Below are 20,335 nucleotides of genomic sequence, written 5' to 3'. Positions count from 1 at the left end.
ACCTAACTGCACGTATTTGTACCGTGACGGGTGTATAATATATCTTCAGGGCACGTAGATGTGGAGTTGGGAATAGTAAATCTCTCCTTCCTCTATAAGCACTTACCTCTCGATATTTTAGTGTTTGATATTCTATCCACAATATTCTTGCACCACGATAGCCACTGCGTCGATATTTAGAAGTGCAACCACAACTCTGCAAATTTAAGAAGTGCTCCAGTGACGCTTTCTTCAAAATGTTTTTCCCTGCAAAGCTGTGTTGTGGTGCGCATCACCTCTCACCTTGATGTTTTAAACCAGCTGGTACCGAGGGATCGCACTTCTTAGGTTTTATTTTTTGAAAATTGTTTTTATTCGTCAACAAACACATATATTGCCGGCCCCTGTAGCCCAGAGGTATCGGCCCAAGCAGCACACTAATCATGACATTGACAGTTTTATCATAATAGGATACTTGGAATGCATTTCAGATGAAAACCAACCCCCAAACTCTCCCCCCCCGCACTTCTTAGGTTTGAGAGGCCCAGCCGGAGTGTTCCCAAGGCTGGAAGCATAGGAAGAGAACAACCCGCAGCATATGGTGTTGTGTCTTGTAGCGTCTCGTGAGATGTTTGTAGGCCACGGAACCTGTGAAACTAGGCGCTCTGCAGTGGTAATCCAAGTATGTGCTGAGAAGGGTTCACAGGGTGAGATGTTGTTGTGCCAGGTGTCTCTGAAAGTGCTCCCCTTTCATCTGCCAGTCACAGTGAAGAAGTGACCTGCTCACCTTTATTTAGTTATTTTATTTGTGCCTTTTGTATCGTGCACCGGGGTCGGACAATGCTGTGGCATTTCACAGAGAACATAAACTAACAGGGCTACATTGAGATGGGGGAGGGATTGGAATACTGAACAAGCACGCCAGCAGTTCATTGCAACGTAATGTTTCCAAGCCTTTGCTTTTCCCAAGGCTCCTTGGTGTTGGGGCCAAGCACAAGCCCACATGGAGCTCATACTTTGCGTCAGTGCTTTATTGGCAGATTTCAATAATAATTCCTGCCGCTACTCAACTTTCTTAAGCTGATTGTATTTCTGATGTTATTAAAAGGAATAGTTTGGCCCAGAAATATCTAGGTGTAACAATATAGCAAGGCATAGCATTTAATCCGTCTGTGGCATGCTGAGGGATGAGTCGTCAGGCGGCTGCTGATGTGGTTAACTTGTACTTTCTAGGTGGCTTTCAAGTGGATTTGGGATTTGCTGCTACTTTGATTAATTACTACTCAAAAGAAGATTGAGGTTAGATTTATGGATTATTTTTATTCAAGATCAGTTCTAGACTTTTTGACGTATATCTTCTTGCTTGTGGGTATCACAAAAACGGTCATCTCTAGCAGTGGATTTTAGTTTCTTTCAAGAGGAATGTGGAAATGTTTAGGTGCTACAGGCATTGTACATAACAAGTGTAGCTTGTACCATCCTCAGGTTAGAGGCTTAGTTGAGAGGGCCAATATGGTGTTTGGGGAATATTCGTTCAACGTCTGTGATTAATATTCTTCTGGTTGGTGGCTTGCAAGCGTTCTTCTGGGCTTATTGCAGTATGTCTCAGTCCATGCCAGGGATTACTCTTCTTAAAGTGTTAAGAGGGTGTAGGGCCATTGCGCTTTTCAGTTGTTGATGGGTGCCTAATAGGGTTATTTATTGAAGGATTAGTAGTTTGTAGAGCACTCAAACACCAATAAGGGTGGTTTGCGCTAGGCTGTTGCAGTAAGTTTACCTGAAGAAAGGAAGGAAGAGTGAAATGCATCAAGAAAGAAGCAAAAGTAAGTATGACAGTAATATCTGTGCAATGAAAGGTTATCTAGCGGTCTGTGAGAGGGGTAGAGTAAGAGTGACAGAAAATGGTAAAACGTTTTATTTAAGTTTGGACTTGAAGAGGTGGTGAAGTGAGTCAAACATAACGAGTATATGGTATCTAGGCAGTAGTGGAAAATGGAAAGAGTAACTAAGACAACAACCACTGTCAAAGCCAATAGGTCTGGGCTTCACGAGCGAGCACATGCAGAGTTAGCACATTAGAGTAAATCCCACAGAATGGAGCCAGCAGGAGCTGACGGAGAAGGCTGACGTGGTAAAATAGTCCCTCAAGCAGCTTAATGTACGCATTGGATTGGAGGTGGAAAGATACATTGAACAATCCAGTAGCTTTAGGTAAGGAGATGAATACTCCCAACAGGCTGAACCGTGATTGACAACATTTCAAGCCAACGTTGAAAGGGGCTGTTCGAAGAAAGTCAATTGTAGGAAGAGCAGATCAAAACCTCACACTGTTGACTGTAATCAGTAGATATGTTTGACACCTCTGTGCCAAAACCCAGACCTAAAACGGCCACCAGGAACCATTCCGCAGGGTGTTGAAGCTGGTGATGGAAGTGATATGGGTTCCAAAATAAGTTGTATCGGTGGCTCCCAGCTGGCTCAGTGTGTTCATAGCAGTGCTTTTGTCGCACATACCCATGCTTCAGTTTCTGGCCCTTTTCCTTTGTGCGTGCATGTTGTAGTGTGCTGCTGCTGCTTTCTGAAAAGGTGGAGTGTACTCCACCCTGCTGAATGCCTCCAGGTCATGGACTCGCTAAAAGGGCTCTCTGTGTAGTGCTTGTTCGATGCATGGTCTGTCCAGGCCTTACAGATGGTATTTGAGATACGGCTGAATGGAGTCTCTGGTAGGGCTCTTGGTTGTTTCTCAGGGTCACATTAAAGGTACCCGGGTCTCTTTTACAGAACATCTCCTGGCAAAATGGACCCAAAGTACACATATACTCAAAGACACTTAAATGGTAACAAATGTTAACGTTCTTCTGCTTTCATTTGACAGTGTAGTGCATTTTGGGATTTGTAGTTTTAGTTCACTTCCATTGAACCAATTACTAATGCACCCAAAAACAATGACTTGTGGCAGAAAATCCCAGGATTAGAAATATAGTATCCTGGCGACGAGGAGCATGGTGGCCACCTAGGAGTCCATCAGATGCAGTGCCCTCAGTGGGTGGGTCTTATGGTTCATGTGAAACAGAAAGCTAGCAAGTAAGATGATCAGAAACAAAAAACTGTGAACATTTGGAGAAGATAATAAAACACCAGCAGTTTAGCTGGGCAGATAAACTTGACACCACCTGGGCATAGCCTTACGTATGGGTGTGCGTGAAAACTGACTATGTAAGAGATGTGGATGTCTAGAACCACTGCTTATGCACCAGGAGACGCTAACGGTTCATGTTCCTTCTAATTAGGCGCAGATCTAGTCATTAATGAGGTCATGTGGTGGGACCACGGTGTCTACTTCTGCTCTGTCGATGCTCCAGGGGACTCCGTGGGTGACAATGACAAGGAAGTCAAGCTGGTTGTGTTACGTAAGTTCTACCTTTTTCCACTTCACTCTTCACCCTCTTGGTTGGGTTTTGATGTTTCTTTCTGCAGATCTGTTCTGGCGCTACCAACACTTGTCCTTGTTGAGGTTTTGCACCTGCAATTTAGGAAAACCTATTATTCTTAGTAGTAGCTCTTAAACACAGTGATTAAATGATGCTTCCCTTTCTATTCCTCTGAGACCTTGGTGTTCGATGAAGGGGCAGCGTCTTGGTCAGGCAGACTGCAAACCACTGAAATGAGGCGCCTCTATCATCTTTGAAAAAAGGACCAACAAGCACCTGGCAGATGGATGGTGACCGCATCAACACAGTCTCAGAATGCAAATACCTAGGCATTTGGCTGCATTCCAGAGGCAACTACCTGCAGGAAAAAGAATCCATCACAACCAAATCTCATGCCCTGCAAGCCGCTTTTATGGCCTCTTCCAAAAACCTATTGGGACCTCGCTCGGATCCAATTCTTCAGGTTATGAGGGCGAAACTCACTCCAACAATCACACACGGAAGTAAAACCATGTTGGGTGTGGATGCGAAGCTGCTGGATCTGCTGGTGTCAAAAATCTACAGATCCGCCTGCCTTCTATGAAAAATGTCCTCCCCTGCACGAGGTCATGAGCAAAATGTTGGAAGGCAGTGTAGGTGCCTCAAACTTTGCCACAACTTGAGAGCTTCATTGCCCAGCACGCTGGATATCCTCACATGGCAAGAGTTAGGATCCTCAGCAGAGCTTCGACTCACGGCTGTTATTTAGAAGAAAGTCTTGAGAACTTGCAGGCACAGGAGATATGGAACCGGCATGTTAATCCCAGAATTTTTCAAAAGCCGCGAACGTTTGTGCTCGGCAGTTGAGCAGACTGCAGGACAAGAACGCAATGGCGCAGCGCAGCCATGCATGGACAGTCAAAAACACTTGTAATGCGACAGGGAAACAGCTACACTTGGGATCCAACTACCCCAAATCCATAAAAAGCAAGTTCATGGGCTTCTGGTTTGGGGTACTGCCCGCACTGGCTGTATACCTATGTGGCAACAACCACCTCCAACGGGGAAATGTAGTCTGTAAAAGAGAAACCGAAACAATTACACACCTCTTGTGGCTGCACCCCTCGCTCCTAGAAGTGGCGCGGACACCTGCTACATAGGCAGTTTCACAGCTTGAAGGTCCGGGCATGCAGGCAAGCTGGTGCGTTGGTCTTAAATCCCACCAGTGCAGCACTGAACACCTCTTGAAGGTCCGTACATGGAGCCAAACTGTCGCATCGGTCTTAAACCCCACCAATACCACCCTGAACACAGCTTGAAGGTCCGTACATGATGCCAAACTGTCGCATCGGTCTTAAACCCCACCAATACCACCCTAAACACAGCTTGAAGGTCCGTACATGGAGCCAAATTGTCGCATCGGTCTTAAACCCCACCAATACGACCCTGAACACAGCTTGAAGGTCCGTACATGATGCCAAACTGTCGCATCGGTCTTAAACCCCACCAATACCACCCTGAACACAGCTTGAAGGTCCGTACATGTTGCCAAACTGTCGCATCGGTTTTAATCCCCACCAATACCACCCTGAACACCGCTTGAAGGTCCGTACATGGAGCCAAACTGTCGCATCGGTCTTAAACCCCACCAATGCGACCCTGAACACAGTTTGAAGGTCCGTACATGATGCCAAACTGTCGCATCGGTCTTAAACCCCACCAGTACGACCCTGAACACAGCTTGAAGGTCCGTACATGGAGCCAAACTGTCGCATCGGTCTTAAACCCCACCAATACCACCCTGAACACAGCTTGAAGGTCCGTACATGATGGCAAACTGTCGCTTCGGTCTTAAACCCCACCAATACGACCCTGAACACAGCTTGAAGGTCCGTACATGATGCCAAACTGTCGCATCGGTCTTAAACCCCACCAATACGACCCTGAACCCAGCTTGAAGGTCCGTACATGATGGCAAACTGTCGCTTCGGTCTTAAACCCCACCAATACCACCCTGAACACAGCTTGAAGGTCCGTACATGATGCCAAACTGTCGCATCGGTCTTAAACCCCACCAATACCACCCTGAACACCGCTTGAAGGTCCGTACATGATGCCAAACTGTCGCATCGGTCTTAAACCCCACCAATACCACCCTGAACACAGCTTGAAGGTCCGTACATGATGCCAAACTGTCGCATCGGTCTTAAACCCCACCAATACCACCCTGAACACCGCTTGAAGGTCCGTACATGGAGCCAAACTGTCGCGTCGGTCTTAAACCCCACCAATAGGACCCTGAACACAGCTTGAAGGTCCGTACATGATGGCAAACTGTCGCGTCGGTCTTAAACCCCACCAATACCACCCTGAACACAGCTTGAAGGTCCGTACATGATGCCAAACTGTCGCGTCGGTCTTAAACCCCACCAGTACGACCCTGAACACAGCTTGAAGGTCCGTACATGATGCCAAACTGTCGCATTGGTCTTAAACCCCACCAATACGACCCTGAACACAGCTTGAAGGTCCGTACATGATGCCAAACTGTCGCATCGGTCTTAAACCCCACCAATACCACCCTGAACACAGCTTGAAGGTCCGTACATGATAGCAAACTGTCGCATCGGTCTTAAACCCCACCAATACCACCCTGAACACAGCTTGAAGGTCCGTACATGGAGCCAAACTGTCGCATCGGTCTTAAACCCCACCAATACGACCCTGAACACAGCTTGAAGGTCCGTACATGATGGCAAACTGTCGCATCGGTCTTAAACCCCACCAATACCACCCTGAACACAGCTTGAAGGTCCGTACATGATGCCAAACTGTCGCATCGGTCTTAAACCCCACCAATACCACCCTGAACACAGCTTGAAGGTCCGTACATGATGCCAAACTGTCGCATCGGTCTTAAACCCCACCAATACTACCGTACATGATGCCAAACTGTCGCATCGGTCTTAAACCCCACCAATACCACCCTGAACACAGCTTGAAGGTCCGTACATGATGCAAACTGTCGCATCGGTCTTAAACCCCACCAGTACCACCCTGAACACCGCTTGAAGGTCCGTACATGGAGCCAAACTGTCGCATCGGTCTTAAACCCCACCAATACGACCCTGAACACAGCCTGAAGGTCCGTACATGATGCCAAACTGTCGCATCGGTCTTAAACCCCACCAATACCACCCTGAACACCGCTTGAAGGTCCGTACATGATGCCAAACTGTTGCATCGGTCTTAAACCCCACCAATACGACCCTGAACACCGCTTGAAGGTCCGTACATGATGCCAAACTGTTGCATCGGTCTTAAACCCCACCAATACCACCCTGAACACCGCTTGAAGGTCCGTACATGATGCCAAACTGTCGCATCGGTCTTAAACCCCACCAATACCACCCTGAACACCGCTTGAAGGTCCGTACATGGAGCCAAACTGTCGCATCGGTCTTAAACCCCACCAATACGACCCTGAACACCGCTTGAAGGTCCGTACATGATGCCAAACTGTCGCATCGGTCTTAAACCCCACCAATACGACCCTGAACACCGCTTGAAGGTCCGTACATGATGCCAAACTGTCGCATCGGTCTTAAACCCCACCAATACGACCCTGAACACAGCTTGAAGGTCCGTACATGATGCCAAACTGTCGCATCGGTCTTAAACCCCACCAATACGACCCTGAACCCAGCTTGAAGGTCCGTACATGATGGCAAACTGTCGCTTCGGTCTTAAACCCCACCAATACCACCCTGAACACAGCTTGAAGGTCCGTACATGATGCCAAACTGTCGCATCGGTCTTAAACCCCACCAATACCACCCTGAACACCGCTTGAAGGTCCGTACATGATGCCAAACTGTCGCATCGGTCTTAAACCCCACCAATACCACCCTGAACACAGCTTGAAGGTCCGTACATGATGCCAAACTGTCGCATCGGTCTTAAACCCCACCAATTCCACCCTGAACACCGCTTGAAGGTCCGTACATGGAGCCAAACTGTCGCGTCGGTCTTAAACCCCACCAATAGGACCCTGAACACAGCTTGAAGGTCCGTACATGATGGCAAACTGTCGCGTCGGTCTTAAACCCCACCAATACCACCCTGAACACAGCTTGAAGGTCCGTACATGATGCCAAACTGTCGCGTCGGTCTTAAACCCCACCAGTACGACCCTGAACACAGCTTGAAGGTCCGTACATGATGCCAAACTGTCGCATTGGTCTTAAACCCCACCAATACGACCCTGAACACAGCTTGAAGGTCCGTACATGATGCCAAACTGTCGCATCGGTCTTAAACCCCACCAATACCACCCTGAACACAGCTTGAAGGTCCGTACATGATAGCAAACTGTCGCATCGGTCTTAAACCCCACCAATACCACCCTGAACACAGCTTGAAGGTCCGTACATGGAGCCAAACTGTCGCATCGGTCTTAAACCCCACCAATACGACCCTGAACACAGCTTGAAGGTCCGTACATGATGGCAAACTGTCGCATCGGTCTTAAACCCCACCAATACCACCCTGAACACAGCTTGAAGGTCCGTACATGATGCCAAACTGTCGCATCGGTCTTAAACCCCACCAATACCACCCTGAACACAGCTTGAAGGTCCGTACATGATGCCAAACTGTCGTATCGGTCTTAAACCCCACCAATACTACAGTACATGATGCCAAACTGTCGCATCGGTCTTAAACCCCACCAATACCACCCTGAACACAGCTTGAAGGTCCGTACATGATGCAAACTGTCGCATCGGTCTTAAACCCCACCAGTACCACCCTGAACACCGCTTGAAGGTCCGTACATGGAGCCAAACTGTCGCATCGGTCTTAAACCCCACCAATACGACCCTGAACACAGCCTGAAGGTCCGTACATGATGCCAAACTGTCGCATCGGTCTTAAACCCCACCAATACCACCCTGAACACCGCTTGAAGGTCCGTACATGATGCCAAACTGTTGCATCGGTCTTAAACCCCACCAATACGACCCTGAACACCGCTTGAAGGTCCGTACATGATGCCAAACTGTCGCATCGGTCTTAAACCCCACCAATACCACCCTGAACACCGCTTGAAGGTCCGTACATGATGCCAAACTGTCGCATCGGTCTTAAACCCCACCAATACCACCCTGAACACCGCTTGAAGGTCCGTACATGGAGCCAAACTGTCGCATCGGTTTTAAACCCCACCAATGCGACCCTGAACACAGTTTGAAGGTCCGTACATGATGCCAAACTGTCGCATCGGTCTTAAACCCCACCAATACCACCCTGAACACAGCTTGAAGGTCCGTACATGGAGCCAAACTGTCGCGTCGGTCTTAAACCCCACCAATACCACCCTGAACACAGCTTGAAGGTCCGTACATGATGCCAAACTGTCGCGACGGTCTTAAACCCCACCAATACGACCCTGAACACAGCTTGAAGGTCCGTACATGATGCCAAACTGTTGCATCGGTCTTAAACCCCACCAATACCACCCTGAACACCGCTTGAAGGTCCGTACATGATGCCAAACTGTCGCATCGGTCTTAAACCCCACCAATACCACCCTGAACACCGCTTGAAGGTCCGTACAGGATGCCAAACTGTCGCATTGGTCTTAAACCCCACCAATACGACCCTGAACACAGCTTGAAGGTCCGTACATGATGCCAAACTGTCGCATCGGTCTTAAACCCCACCAATACCACCCTGAACACAGCTTGAAGGTCCGTACATGATGCCAAACTGTCGCATCGGTCTTAAACCCCACCAATACCACCCTGAACACAGCTTGAAGGTCCGTACATGATGCCAAACTGTCGCATTGGTCTTAAACCCCACCAATACGACCCTGAACACCGCTTGAAGGTCCGTACATGATGCCAAACTGTCGCATCGGTCTTAAACCCCACCAATACCACCCTGGACACCGCTTGAAGGTCCGTACATGATGCCAAACTGTCGCATCGGTCTTAAACCCCACCAATACCACCCTGAACACCGCTTGAAGGTCCGTACAGGAGGCCAAACTGTCGCATCGGTTTTAAACCCTACCAATGCGACCCTGAACACAGCTTGAAGGTCCGTACATGATGCCAAACTGTCGCATCGGTCTTAAACCCCACCAATACCACCCTGAACACAGCTTGAAGGTCCGTACATGATGCCAAATTGTCGCATCGGTCTTAAACCCCACCAATACCACCCTGAACACAGCTTGAAGGTCCGTACATGGAGCCAAACTGTCGCGTCGGTCTTAAACCCCCAATACCACCCTGAACACAGCTTGAAGGTCCGTACATGATGCCAAACTGTCGCGTCGGTCTTAAACCCCACCAATACGACCCTGAACACAGCTTGAAATGATGGAAAACTGTCGCATCGGTCTTAAATCCCACCAGTACAACCCTGAACACCGCTTGAAGGTCCGTACATGATGCCAAACTGTCGCATCGGTCTTAAACCCCACCAATACCACCCTGAACACCGCTTGAAGGTCCGTACATGATGCCAAACTGTCTCATCGGTTTTAAACCCCACCAATGCGACCCTGAACACAGCTTGAAGGTCCGTACATGATGGCAAACTGTTGCGTCGGTCTTAAACCCCACCAATACGACCCTGAACACAGTTTGAAGGTCCGTACATGATGCCAAACTGACGCATCGGGCTTACATCCCACAAGTACGACCCTGGACACAGCTTGAAGGTCCGGACATGATGCTAAGCTGTCGCATCGGTCTTAAACCCCACCAATACCACCCTGAACACAGCTTGAAGGACCGTACATGATGCCAAACTGTCGCATCGGTCTTAAACCCCACCAATACAACCCTGAACACAGCTTGAAGGTCCGTACATGATGGCAAACTGTCGCTTCGGTCTTAAACCCCACCAATACCACCCTGAACACAGCTTGAAGGTCCGTACATGTTGCCAAACTGTCGCATCGGTCTTAAACCCCACCAATACAACCCTGAACACAGCTTGAAGGTCCGTACATGATGCCAAACTGACGCATCGGGCTTAAATCCCACCAGTACGACCCTGGACACAGCTTGAAGGTCCGGACATGATGCTAAGCTGACGCATCGGGCTTAAATCCCACCAGTACAGCCTTGAACATTAGATTCGTCAAATTTCTCTCTTTATTTCCGCAGCGACAGCTAAGAGCGGTAGATGATCAAGACACTTAAGGTGCACTTTAGCTGCATATAAGGATGCAATCCCCAATAGGCAACCCAATCGGAAGCAACTTTTAGCTTAAACTATTTTGTAAAGCACGTAGCGGGCTGATTTATATTCGTGTGCTCCAATGTGATATTTAACAACAATTTAATTGTAAGTTGCACCTTTTTGTTTCTTCTACTGTGATTATCATCATTTATAGTTTTAACCCCTTCAGCGCTCATGACGGAACCACTCCGTCATGAGCCACGGGTGCCGTGTGCTCATGACGGAGTGGTTCCGTCATGCTGCGGCCGTTGGCCGCTGCTCCTCCCACGCTGCGCTGGTTCCCCGCCTGTGCGGGCGATTAGCGCAGTGGGCGGAGTCATGACGGAAACACTCCGTCATGAGCACAGCTCAACCGTGGCTCATGACGGAGTGGCTCCGTCATGAGCACAGCGCCACCGCGCTGCCCCCAAACCCCCCCCCCCCCCAGCGCAGCGGCGGAATTCCTGCCGCGGCGAAGGGGTTAATTAGCTGAAGCATGAGAAATAAACGCACTTCCTTGTTTACTAATAAGGCACCTCAGTATGTGGATGTCGTTCAGAGAGACTTTGTTCTTTCTAGTAGGAGAAGCAATGCTTGTTTCTGTGGTAGAATGGTGGCTTCTGCATGGGGCGGGATGGGTGTGACCGGAGCCGGGGTCAAGGTGTAAACTTGGAAACATTTGTATAAAATTAAGAATAAAAAGATGTCTTTCTGGACCTCTGGCCGCATCCGCTTTCTTGGCAATGAATGTATATGATACAGTGGAGGGAGCACTCGATGTCCACCCTTGTTAAAGTGAACAGCACCAGTTTTAGCTCTTCCAAGAGTTAAAACAAAAGCTATAAACATCCTTCCACGCTGGCTCATTGGTAGCCAAGGATCATATGTTTGCAAGCCTCGATGGACAAGCTGAGCGGGCAGGGTGGAGGGGCACCGAGCCTTACCACAGTGCTATGAATGCAGTGATTCCACCCCAGGGATGGAGCCTGGATGGAGTGCGGAGTGCATGTTGCAGATGCAAAATGTTTGAGGTCTCTGTCAAGGACCCCAGGTGGGTCAGATGAAGGGGAATGCACAGATGCAGGCAATCGGAATCTCCTTATCTTTGTATCGCTCTTTAATTTCCTTAGATTGGCTCACGGTGATCTTCATCGTCCTGGGCGGGCTCCTGCTCTTCACCCTCTTCGGCATTTGCTGCTGCCAGTGTTGCCCCCAGTGCTGCCCGTGCTACGTCCAATGCCCCTGCTGCCCCACCAAGTGCTGTTGTCCTGAAGATGGTGAGACTCGATCATCCAAGCATTTTTGGAATATCATTGTTTTTTTTGTAGAAATTGATTAAAACATTTTAAAGCACACATTCCCCTGGATGTTACCTGTGTCGGTGTTCTAGCCTGGGTGCACCTTTTCACTTTCATATTCTCAACTTACCTACAACTACCACAATGACCTCCAAACACTAACCATACTTAATCATATCTTACAAGACACCGCCTCCTTACATTGTTCAACGCGCCTGTGCGTATCTTATGACACTGATCCTTTTGCAACAAAGGGTCATCACAAGTCCATTCCTCCTCTCCCTGGTTCTGGCACCTTTGTCGCTTAACATCACGAGATCCAACCCTTTCTCACGCCTGTTGCCTCCTTTCATGTCCCTGCAGAGAGTTAGTAAGAGTTTGACACTCTAAGGCAAAGTCTCAGACCTGTCCCAGTGGGTGCCTAAGTAGGTGTTCTCCTTCAGACTTAGAAAATCTGTTCTGAAGAGTCTGTATCGTGGCATGCTGTTTGCAGTAAGACCCCAAATAAACTAAAAAAAAACTTAAACTTTTTGCCATTCCCATTAAGTACAGTTGCATTAATTTCCAAAATGTAGACCAATTATTGTGGGTTACATTTTGAGCCCAACCATGATTTAAGTTGAAGATTCAAACTTACCAAAATATCTTGAGCTCACCAAGATTTGGAGAACATCAGTGGCCTAAAACCTGGAGGCCTGGCTATCTAAGAAGTAAAGACCCTTTCTTGAGGGGTGCCAGAGGGCTCAGCCCAAGCCTCGGCTAGTTTAACCTCTACTCTATTCTGCTAATGAGCCCATTCAGCCTCAGATATTCTGCCTCCTTTGATGACACTCATGGAGCCTGGCAGGCAGACTGGGCCTTATCACTCTCCATGTTCCAATGCATTTCGTTCACCCGCGGAGACCTAACATAAATAGAGTACGACGCAACGCCTACGCTGATTGCTTAGCAGGTCACAGGATATACTCTTTACACATAGGTAAGGTCTCCTAGTCCCTGCTTTCCAAGAGTCACTCCGCTCTCCATAGAGGATAGTCTCACTCGTTTGGAAAACTTGTGTTTCTGGCTCCGCTGAGGGATTTCACCCAAGGAAATTAAACAAAGGCCCCAATCGTCTGCATTTTGATAAATTAATCTCCACTAACAAGGGCTGTTACTACAAACCTAAAAAACTAGTTTCATCACTCTAGAAATGTGTCCATAGATTCATCTGATGCGTCCAATTCTCAAATTATTTCTCACAGTGCCTGCTTAGCAACAATCTTCTAAACTGTTGCACCATCTCTACTCAAAGCCTTTTAGGAGTCTTTTATGTTGGGCGACACCTTTCAAGGGGGTTTGTGCCTGGTCGCGACACTGTATTTGTGTCCGTGGCTCCAGTGGACAAATTCCATCGGATTGGGGACATTAGTAGTGTCGGTGCGATCATCCATCCGGTTCAGTCCCTGGAATTTCACCAAGATGACTGTCTCTCTTGCCATTCTTAGACACCAGGACCCTCTAATTCTTTAATGCCCATCTTTGCAATCTTGGCTTACCAGAGTACAATTTTGGATAACATTAAAGTTTTTAAAGCTAATTGGCAATAAAAGCCATGTATTTATTTTTGAGGGGCACAAACACCCCTGGTTGTCTTACTATTGCCCTCCATGTGTAAGCTCCTGCTTTATTGCCTTGCTCACAGACCCAAATTGATAAAGAGTTTTCTTTATCCCAAAAACCGATCCCACAGCCAAATTCCGCTTGCGTTAACTCTTAATTCTGAAGTAAATTGTAACTTTCCATCCTAAAATGTGTTCTGTTAGTGCTTGCCCTGATCACAGCACTATTGGATTATAGAACGTGGCCCTACAACAGTAGCTATTGACCCTCTTTCACCACCTCCAGAACATGGCGGTTTCAGGGACCACGTTTGAGACCTGAAGAAGACACGACACCCTCTCGCCAGGACTTCAGTTTACTGGTTTCATATGAAAGCCGCTGCACCGGGCACTGAGCAGTCTTTAATCTGAACAGTTCTTCTTATCCAGTGATTTTGGCCTTTTGAATTACTTCAATAACATTCAGCCAAGCTCTTCCTTCTCCCTTCGCTTGGGCGTACAAGATTAAACAAGGGCAAGCAAAGGACAACCATTCTTCAGGAGTACGCGGCTCATCGACCTCACACATCGCTGATAATTCTGTGACTCTGTGTCCAACTTTCCCTTACTTAATCCATTCAATTTTAAAATAAAACTGTTCTTTGCAGTTTTTTGTCTTAAATTTAAAATAATCTTTGGTTGAACTCAGAATCTGGGCTAAATTTAATGCATTTCCTTGATCTCTTTGAGTTGGTTCAGGTAATAGCATCCGTATGGTTACACATCCACCCAACAATCTCGTAATAAATATCTACAGGCACTGTTATTCTCCTTATCCTAGCATTCATTCATTCATTTAAACACAATGTCTATTGTGTGTCCCTCAATCAAGGAGCCGAACCTCATGTGGTGGAGAACAATGAAAGATGACATTTTTGCAATAGGGAAGAGGACTCCACCTGAGCTCAAAAGATTTTTTGAGTAATGTAATAGACTCCATCAGGGGATCTTAAACAGTAAACATCAGCAGATTGGAAATGCATTCATTTTGTGCCTATATAAATATTTCACAAAATCCATTCTTTACAAACCTGTATTGAAACCCAAACCATAAGAGTACATATTTTGCCCCAATACGCTGCCGTCCAATAAAGCTTAATTTATAGTTTGCTTTAGAGTCCGATTCTGTGATAAATAAGAGTCATATCCAGGGGGGAGTTTTTTTAAAACAAAAAAAAGATTATAAGAAACGATTATGATAAAATAAAGAGCATAGCCTGCAAAACACAACCTAGTTTAGATTTTAAAATGATTAAGTAATGAAAAATGAGAGAATGGCAAATCATTATTTGAAAGAGTATTACTCCTGTGTATTTCGTCTTGTATTGCTATGACTTGCTACAAAGGTTTTTAGTGCTATTAGCACTAAAGTATTCTTCCTATACATTACCTGGCTGGTATACTGTCCAGCTGTTAGAAATATAAAAAACAAAAATAAAGAAAACAAACTGTTAGATAACCTGAGCTACAGGGTTCCTTACATGCCGGGGTGTAGTTCGCCGAGTTTTACTCCGCGAAGTTACAAAAGAAACTCTGCAAAGTTCCTCGAGTGGCAGAGTGCAGTGCGATCTGCAGTTTGTGCTGGTATTCCTGCCGCTCGGGTAGAAATTTTACCCGAGCGGCAGCTCGCGCTCGCGATCTTACTGTTCGCGAGCCGGGAAAATACTGTGCTGCACATTGTGAAGCGGAGTTTTCTGCACTCTGTGAGCTCCGCAAAAAATCCAAACATACGTGTGTAGGCGGGTGGAGATGTACAAAGGGCAGAGAGAAAGAAAACTCATGCACCACTATAGGGCGCTCAAAGAAAAAGAAAAAGTAGTTTCCATGTAAGCAGTGGAAGGATACAAATCATTAAATTAAAAAAATGGCAAAGAAGCTATGATCGATCGGAGTGGAATAAACACGAAGAGGAAGGAAGGCCCTCCAATAAGAAGCGAGCAAATGAGATTGACTATAAAGCCAATAAATGATAATCAGTGGCTCACCTAGAGCCCACTGTGAGTATTGGTACTGTACACAGTAGGTCTTCGACAGCATGTTTAGAGACTACCGTATTGTCTGCTAAATTATGTTGGAAATGCTGCGTTCGCGTGATAATTTGACAGAAAACTGGGCAGCGGAATAATCCATTAGCAGTTATTGCAGAAGCAAAGTGTGGAAGTTGTAGCCGGGTGTGTACATTATACAGTACAGGAAAAGGGGCTCCAGTACCCCCACACCCCCTAAAGCGGCAAGTGCTCCTAGCAATGCTCATCAATCCACCAGTGACACTTAGATGTGCACACTCACATGCCAGGGGGTAATCTAGTTATATTATTGTTGTAGTATTTGGATTGTTAAGATTCTCAGTTGTGCATCCAAGAAATAAAACAAAGCAACGCCTGTCAGATGTTCTGCTTTCGTTGGAGTTCATAAAGAAGTAGAATAAACCCAGAGGCAGGCAGACTTCATTAAACATAAAAAGACTCTGTGGGTCATGGAAGGCTGAACACATTGACATGGTGAAAACATCAAACATTTTTTGTGCAGTATCTCAAAGGAGAGGTAACCACCAGAATGCAGTCTCTTAACTAAACTCCAACCATAAAAAGAATAGGTTAATGCCATTTTTGACAATGAATTCCAGAGCTGGGAAGGAGCATGAATGGGGGAGTTCTCTGACAACAGTGCGGTGCCACACATTCTCACTCTACGTGCACAAGGATCACAGATCAGTGATTGGATAGTCCCTGAAACCCCTCCCTCGTTGCCTGCTTCCTTCCCTACATTCAGCTGCTGTTTGTACGATCATCTTGTGCGACATTGGACTTGGAGAGCAGTGTTTTATACCCGACATGCTTTTACCATAAAGAGATGAATAACTGAATTGCAATTAACTACTGCGCCTGTCTCTTTCTGCAGCCTTGGAACGCCACAGGTATATGAAGGAAGTGGCAAGTGGGAGGCCCTGGTTGATGGAGAAGCCGATATACTTGGGCGGCGACAGGAACTCAAAGCACTCGAGCTACCAGCTGAACCCCCTCCTTCAAAGAGGTTAGCAGAAACCAGTGACAGTCTCCAAGTCTGTGTGTACCATACTGTGGAAGAACTTGGTTGTGAGATGTGTGCCGGGCAGGGTATTGATTATTATGCAAGTCAGAGGTGTTCAGAAAATCCACTCATCCATCCAGATAATTCATTCATCACTAGGCAGAACCAAGCGTTAGCATCTTATGAGGGACATCGCTCTTGTCTATTGACTTTTTACGATAGAACATACCATTCTGGTGCTTTGTTTCACAGTTATGAGGTTTTCTTTAGCCTTAAAATGCTGAATGTCTTCTCCAAAGGCAGTTCTAGTGGGGTTTGATCTTCTCACAGTTGGTCTAGTCTGGTTGTGTCTTTAGTACTTGGGGGCAGTGTGTTAGTCCTTTGCATGACCATTGCTTGCGTTATGTAGCAGGCTCAGGGTGAATGGTCAGTGTTTCCAGATTGCTTCTGGTCACAGGTACTACCATCTGACCAGAGTATTGTATTTATGTTGCTTGATCATCCATTGATCACACAGAATCCATGTTTTCTGACCCAAGTACTTACTGCGGGTGAGTAAATGTTTGATGCCAAGCCTCCCAGACCAGCCCCTAAGTACATTATTTATGGATCAACCTCCAGTCCCCCTCCCCCACCGCCTTACCAAGACTGTCTTAGCATCAAGCAACTAATGTTTAAAGCCGTATGCCCTGCTTGTACGTCTTGCTTGGTTTCAGCAGTGTTGGGTCAGCTGTGTCTTGCTTGTTCTACACCTGTCCTTACTCAATCTCTCATCAAACAATTAAATCTCTGTCCCCTCAAAACACCCTGCTTAGTCCCACACTTTCTGCATCAGCCAGGTGTTTCTCCATACTTTGAAAACACAAAAGATGAGAAAGGAATTGTTACCAAGGAAAAATTCATAGGGTTTAAGTCCCACAGAGGCTGGAGGACAGTGATGACAGAAATGATCAGTGATTCACTTGGTGGTTTTGTAAATCCTTTTATTCATTATTTAATACACAACAGCCAACGCGTTTCACCTTTGCGGGCTTCTTCAGGGAAAGTAAATGGTTCACACAGTCGAGAAAGGGAATTCCAAAAGGTATTAGCTCAATGCGGTCGGCACTTTCTTAAGTGTTTGTTCAATCGCAGAGTCTGAAAGAGTATTTTCGAATTTCAAAATATCTTTATTGAGAAATTTTATGCAAACAAAAAGAAAAAACAGAACAGGAGTTGGTGTCAGGGCCAAAAGCCCCTAAGTACATATGACGGTGCTTCACCGGGTCAGCAGACAACTGCCATCATTAGACGAACCCCTTGCCAGTGATGTCGCCCCTTAGTCCCCAACTCCCGAAGAAAGAGAGGAAGAAAAAAGAAAGGGAAGAAGGTGAAAGGAGAGACAGAAAGGGGGGAGAGAAAAGAGAAGGGAGAGTTATCCGGCGCCTGTGCAAAGATCCGTGTTGGCTATCCCTTTCAAGGACCAGGGTGTATGGGGTTTTTCCTGAAACACTCCATCTACAAAACCACCTAGTGAATCACTGACCATTTCTGTAATCGCTGTCCTCCAGCCTCTGTGGGACTTAAACCCTTTGAATTATTGCCTTTGTAACAATGCCTCTCTCATCTTTTGTGTTTTCATGTTGTATTTGAAACCATAGTGGGTGGCTGGTTTCGGGAGGTGGGCATTGGTTGTTAGCAACTGTACGGAGCATTTTTGAATTATTTATAACAAACATTGGTAGTTGGTGCAGCAAGATGTACCCTGCCTCCGTGCTTGTATGTAGCTTCTCCATACCTTACCTGACCTCTGCCTCATCAAGTAACTAAAGACCCCCATCCCAATGGAACCTGCCTAATCCCAATAGTCCTGCATCAGTTGCTTACTAAAGGGATTCGCAAGGCAGAGCGTTCACATCCTTGTCGTTTATCTTCAAACATCCTTCTTCCTTTAGACACCATCCACTATCTGTTGAATCGAACTATGCAGAAGAATTTACTGCATCTTTCTTTGTGCACGATCGCTTTTGAGAACCCACTTAAATTGAGGTGGCTGTTTGTAGGGCCTGGTGTTCATATGAAGCAGTTATTGGCACCACTGCTTTTCTTGGAAGGAAATCTTGTTATTCTATTGTAGCTGTGAGCGTACAGTCTGGTGTGCCTTATTGATTTGTCATTCCGTGTTTGTGTGTTGATGTGTGGCTGATCTGTGTGCAGGTTGACGTGGGATAGTATTGAGAGAATCTGTTCAGTAAGTATCCTCATGCAGTCAGCGGGTGGGATAATTTATTCATCCTTAATTTGAACTCTCTGGCTGATGTGGTGTCACATATGGTCCAGCTTTCTCATAGCTTCATGTATTGTTTTTCGTACAGATATTTCCCTGCAGAGCAACTTCCCAACAAACTATCAGCCACCGAACCCGCCCATTAGCAATAAAATGCTGGATTTCCTCGAGTCTGAAATTAAAAACATGAACACTGTGCAGCCCATGTTAGCTGGTGCACCTTACACTGGTGGCAGCCATCACCCGAGCATGCTCTCGTCCCTTGGAGATGTGGGAATTAGAGAGCTGGACCGTAGGGTCATCCAGCTGCCACCCATTGTTGAGCACATCACCGTCTCACAGAGAACAAGCAACGCGTCACATCAACGCAGCAATGCAGGTGGATTTTGGGACCCATTGGCGGAAGAAAGAGAGAGGCGCAGAAACCGCTTCATGGAGGAATCTCGCTCAGGTGGGAGCAGCGGAAGCTACAATCGGGGCGGCCACGATCAGCTGAGAGATGAGCGGCCTCTAGAGAGAAGAGGAGACACTTACAACAGTGGCCGGTCTAGAAGAGACGATTCTCCTGTGCGTAGGCAGGGCCCAGTCAATCACAATGAAAACTTTCCTTACAGTAGTTCGCGGGGACGCTCCAATCAACGTTCAGATAGACGGTTTTCCCCAGACAGGCGAGAGCACCATTCAGCAAGGAGGGGGAGTCCCGACCGCCCATCTGGACCTCGCAATCACAGGCGGAGCTACTCCCCGCCATCACGGCGCGACTCGTGGAGTTCAGAAGATGAGTACGAACGACCGCGGGGGCGGGGTGGACGACGCCATGAACGCTCCTATGATGAAGAAAAACCGCCCAGCTATCGTTCATTGGACGTTACAACAGGGAAAGGCCTCAACTTAAGACCTGGCACAGAGCGACAATCGGTGAGTCCATAACCACTCTTTCTTTATTGTCGAGGACCTCAGAACTCGGTTATTTTTCTGACTTTAAAACATTATTCAAATCAGCAAACTATTTGTTTCCCTGTCTGTATCTAAAAAAAAATAAAAATTGAGGTAGCGGGCCTTCCTATGAGTGACTCTGCATGCTTTCCATTGTGATTGTCAGACTCGCATCTGTGTAGATTGCAGCAAAGGGAGGTTAAAAATGTAAATTTATATTTTCAGATTTGGTTTTAATACATTTGGATATTAAAACCAGAAAGGCATTCAAGTGTGAGCATAGATGCATTGTAATTACTGTGAAAACATGCTATACAATTTTTTTTCATAAAATTCATGAACATATGGATATTGATAAAATGAGAAACAAGTGTCCTAAAGAGGTGGAAATGTTTAAGCATAAAACCGAGAACTCGATTTGCTATTTTTTTTAATATCAAATATATTGCTTTCAGGAAACTTGATGAAACCATGCTCTCTGCGGTAATGACATGTTGTGCTTGCACATTTTATACATCATATGAGGTCCAAAGCAAG

The 20,335-nt window shown here is 46.6% G+C and overlaps 1 protein-coding gene across 1 annotated transcript in view; it reads left to right on the top strand.

Annotated features, from left to right (window-relative positions):
- Positions 1-20,335, top strand: part of ILDR1 (immunoglobulin like domain containing receptor 1) — a 223,661-nt gene that overhangs the window by 178,343 nt on the left and 24,983 nt on the right. Inside the window, exons 4-7 of the mRNA XM_085621101.1 lie at positions 3,270-3,389; positions 11,759-11,905; positions 16,468-16,599; positions 18,951-19,780. Coding sequence (XP_085477227.1) covers positions 3,270-3,389; positions 11,759-11,905; positions 16,468-16,599; positions 18,951-19,780 — 1,229 coding nt within the window. The remainder of the gene's footprint in view (positions 1-3,269; positions 3,390-11,758; positions 11,906-16,467; positions 16,600-18,950; positions 19,781-20,335) is intronic.

The sequence above is a fragment of the Triturus cristatus genome, chromosome 8 (genome assembly GCF_964204655.1).
Source record: "Triturus cristatus chromosome 8, aTriCri1.1, whole genome shotgun sequence".
Lineage (NCBI taxonomy): Eukaryota > Metazoa > Chordata > Amphibia > Caudata > Salamandridae > Triturus > Triturus cristatus.
The sequence above is the reverse complement of the archived record's forward strand: the minus strand, read 5'-3'. Positions and strand labels throughout refer to the sequence as shown.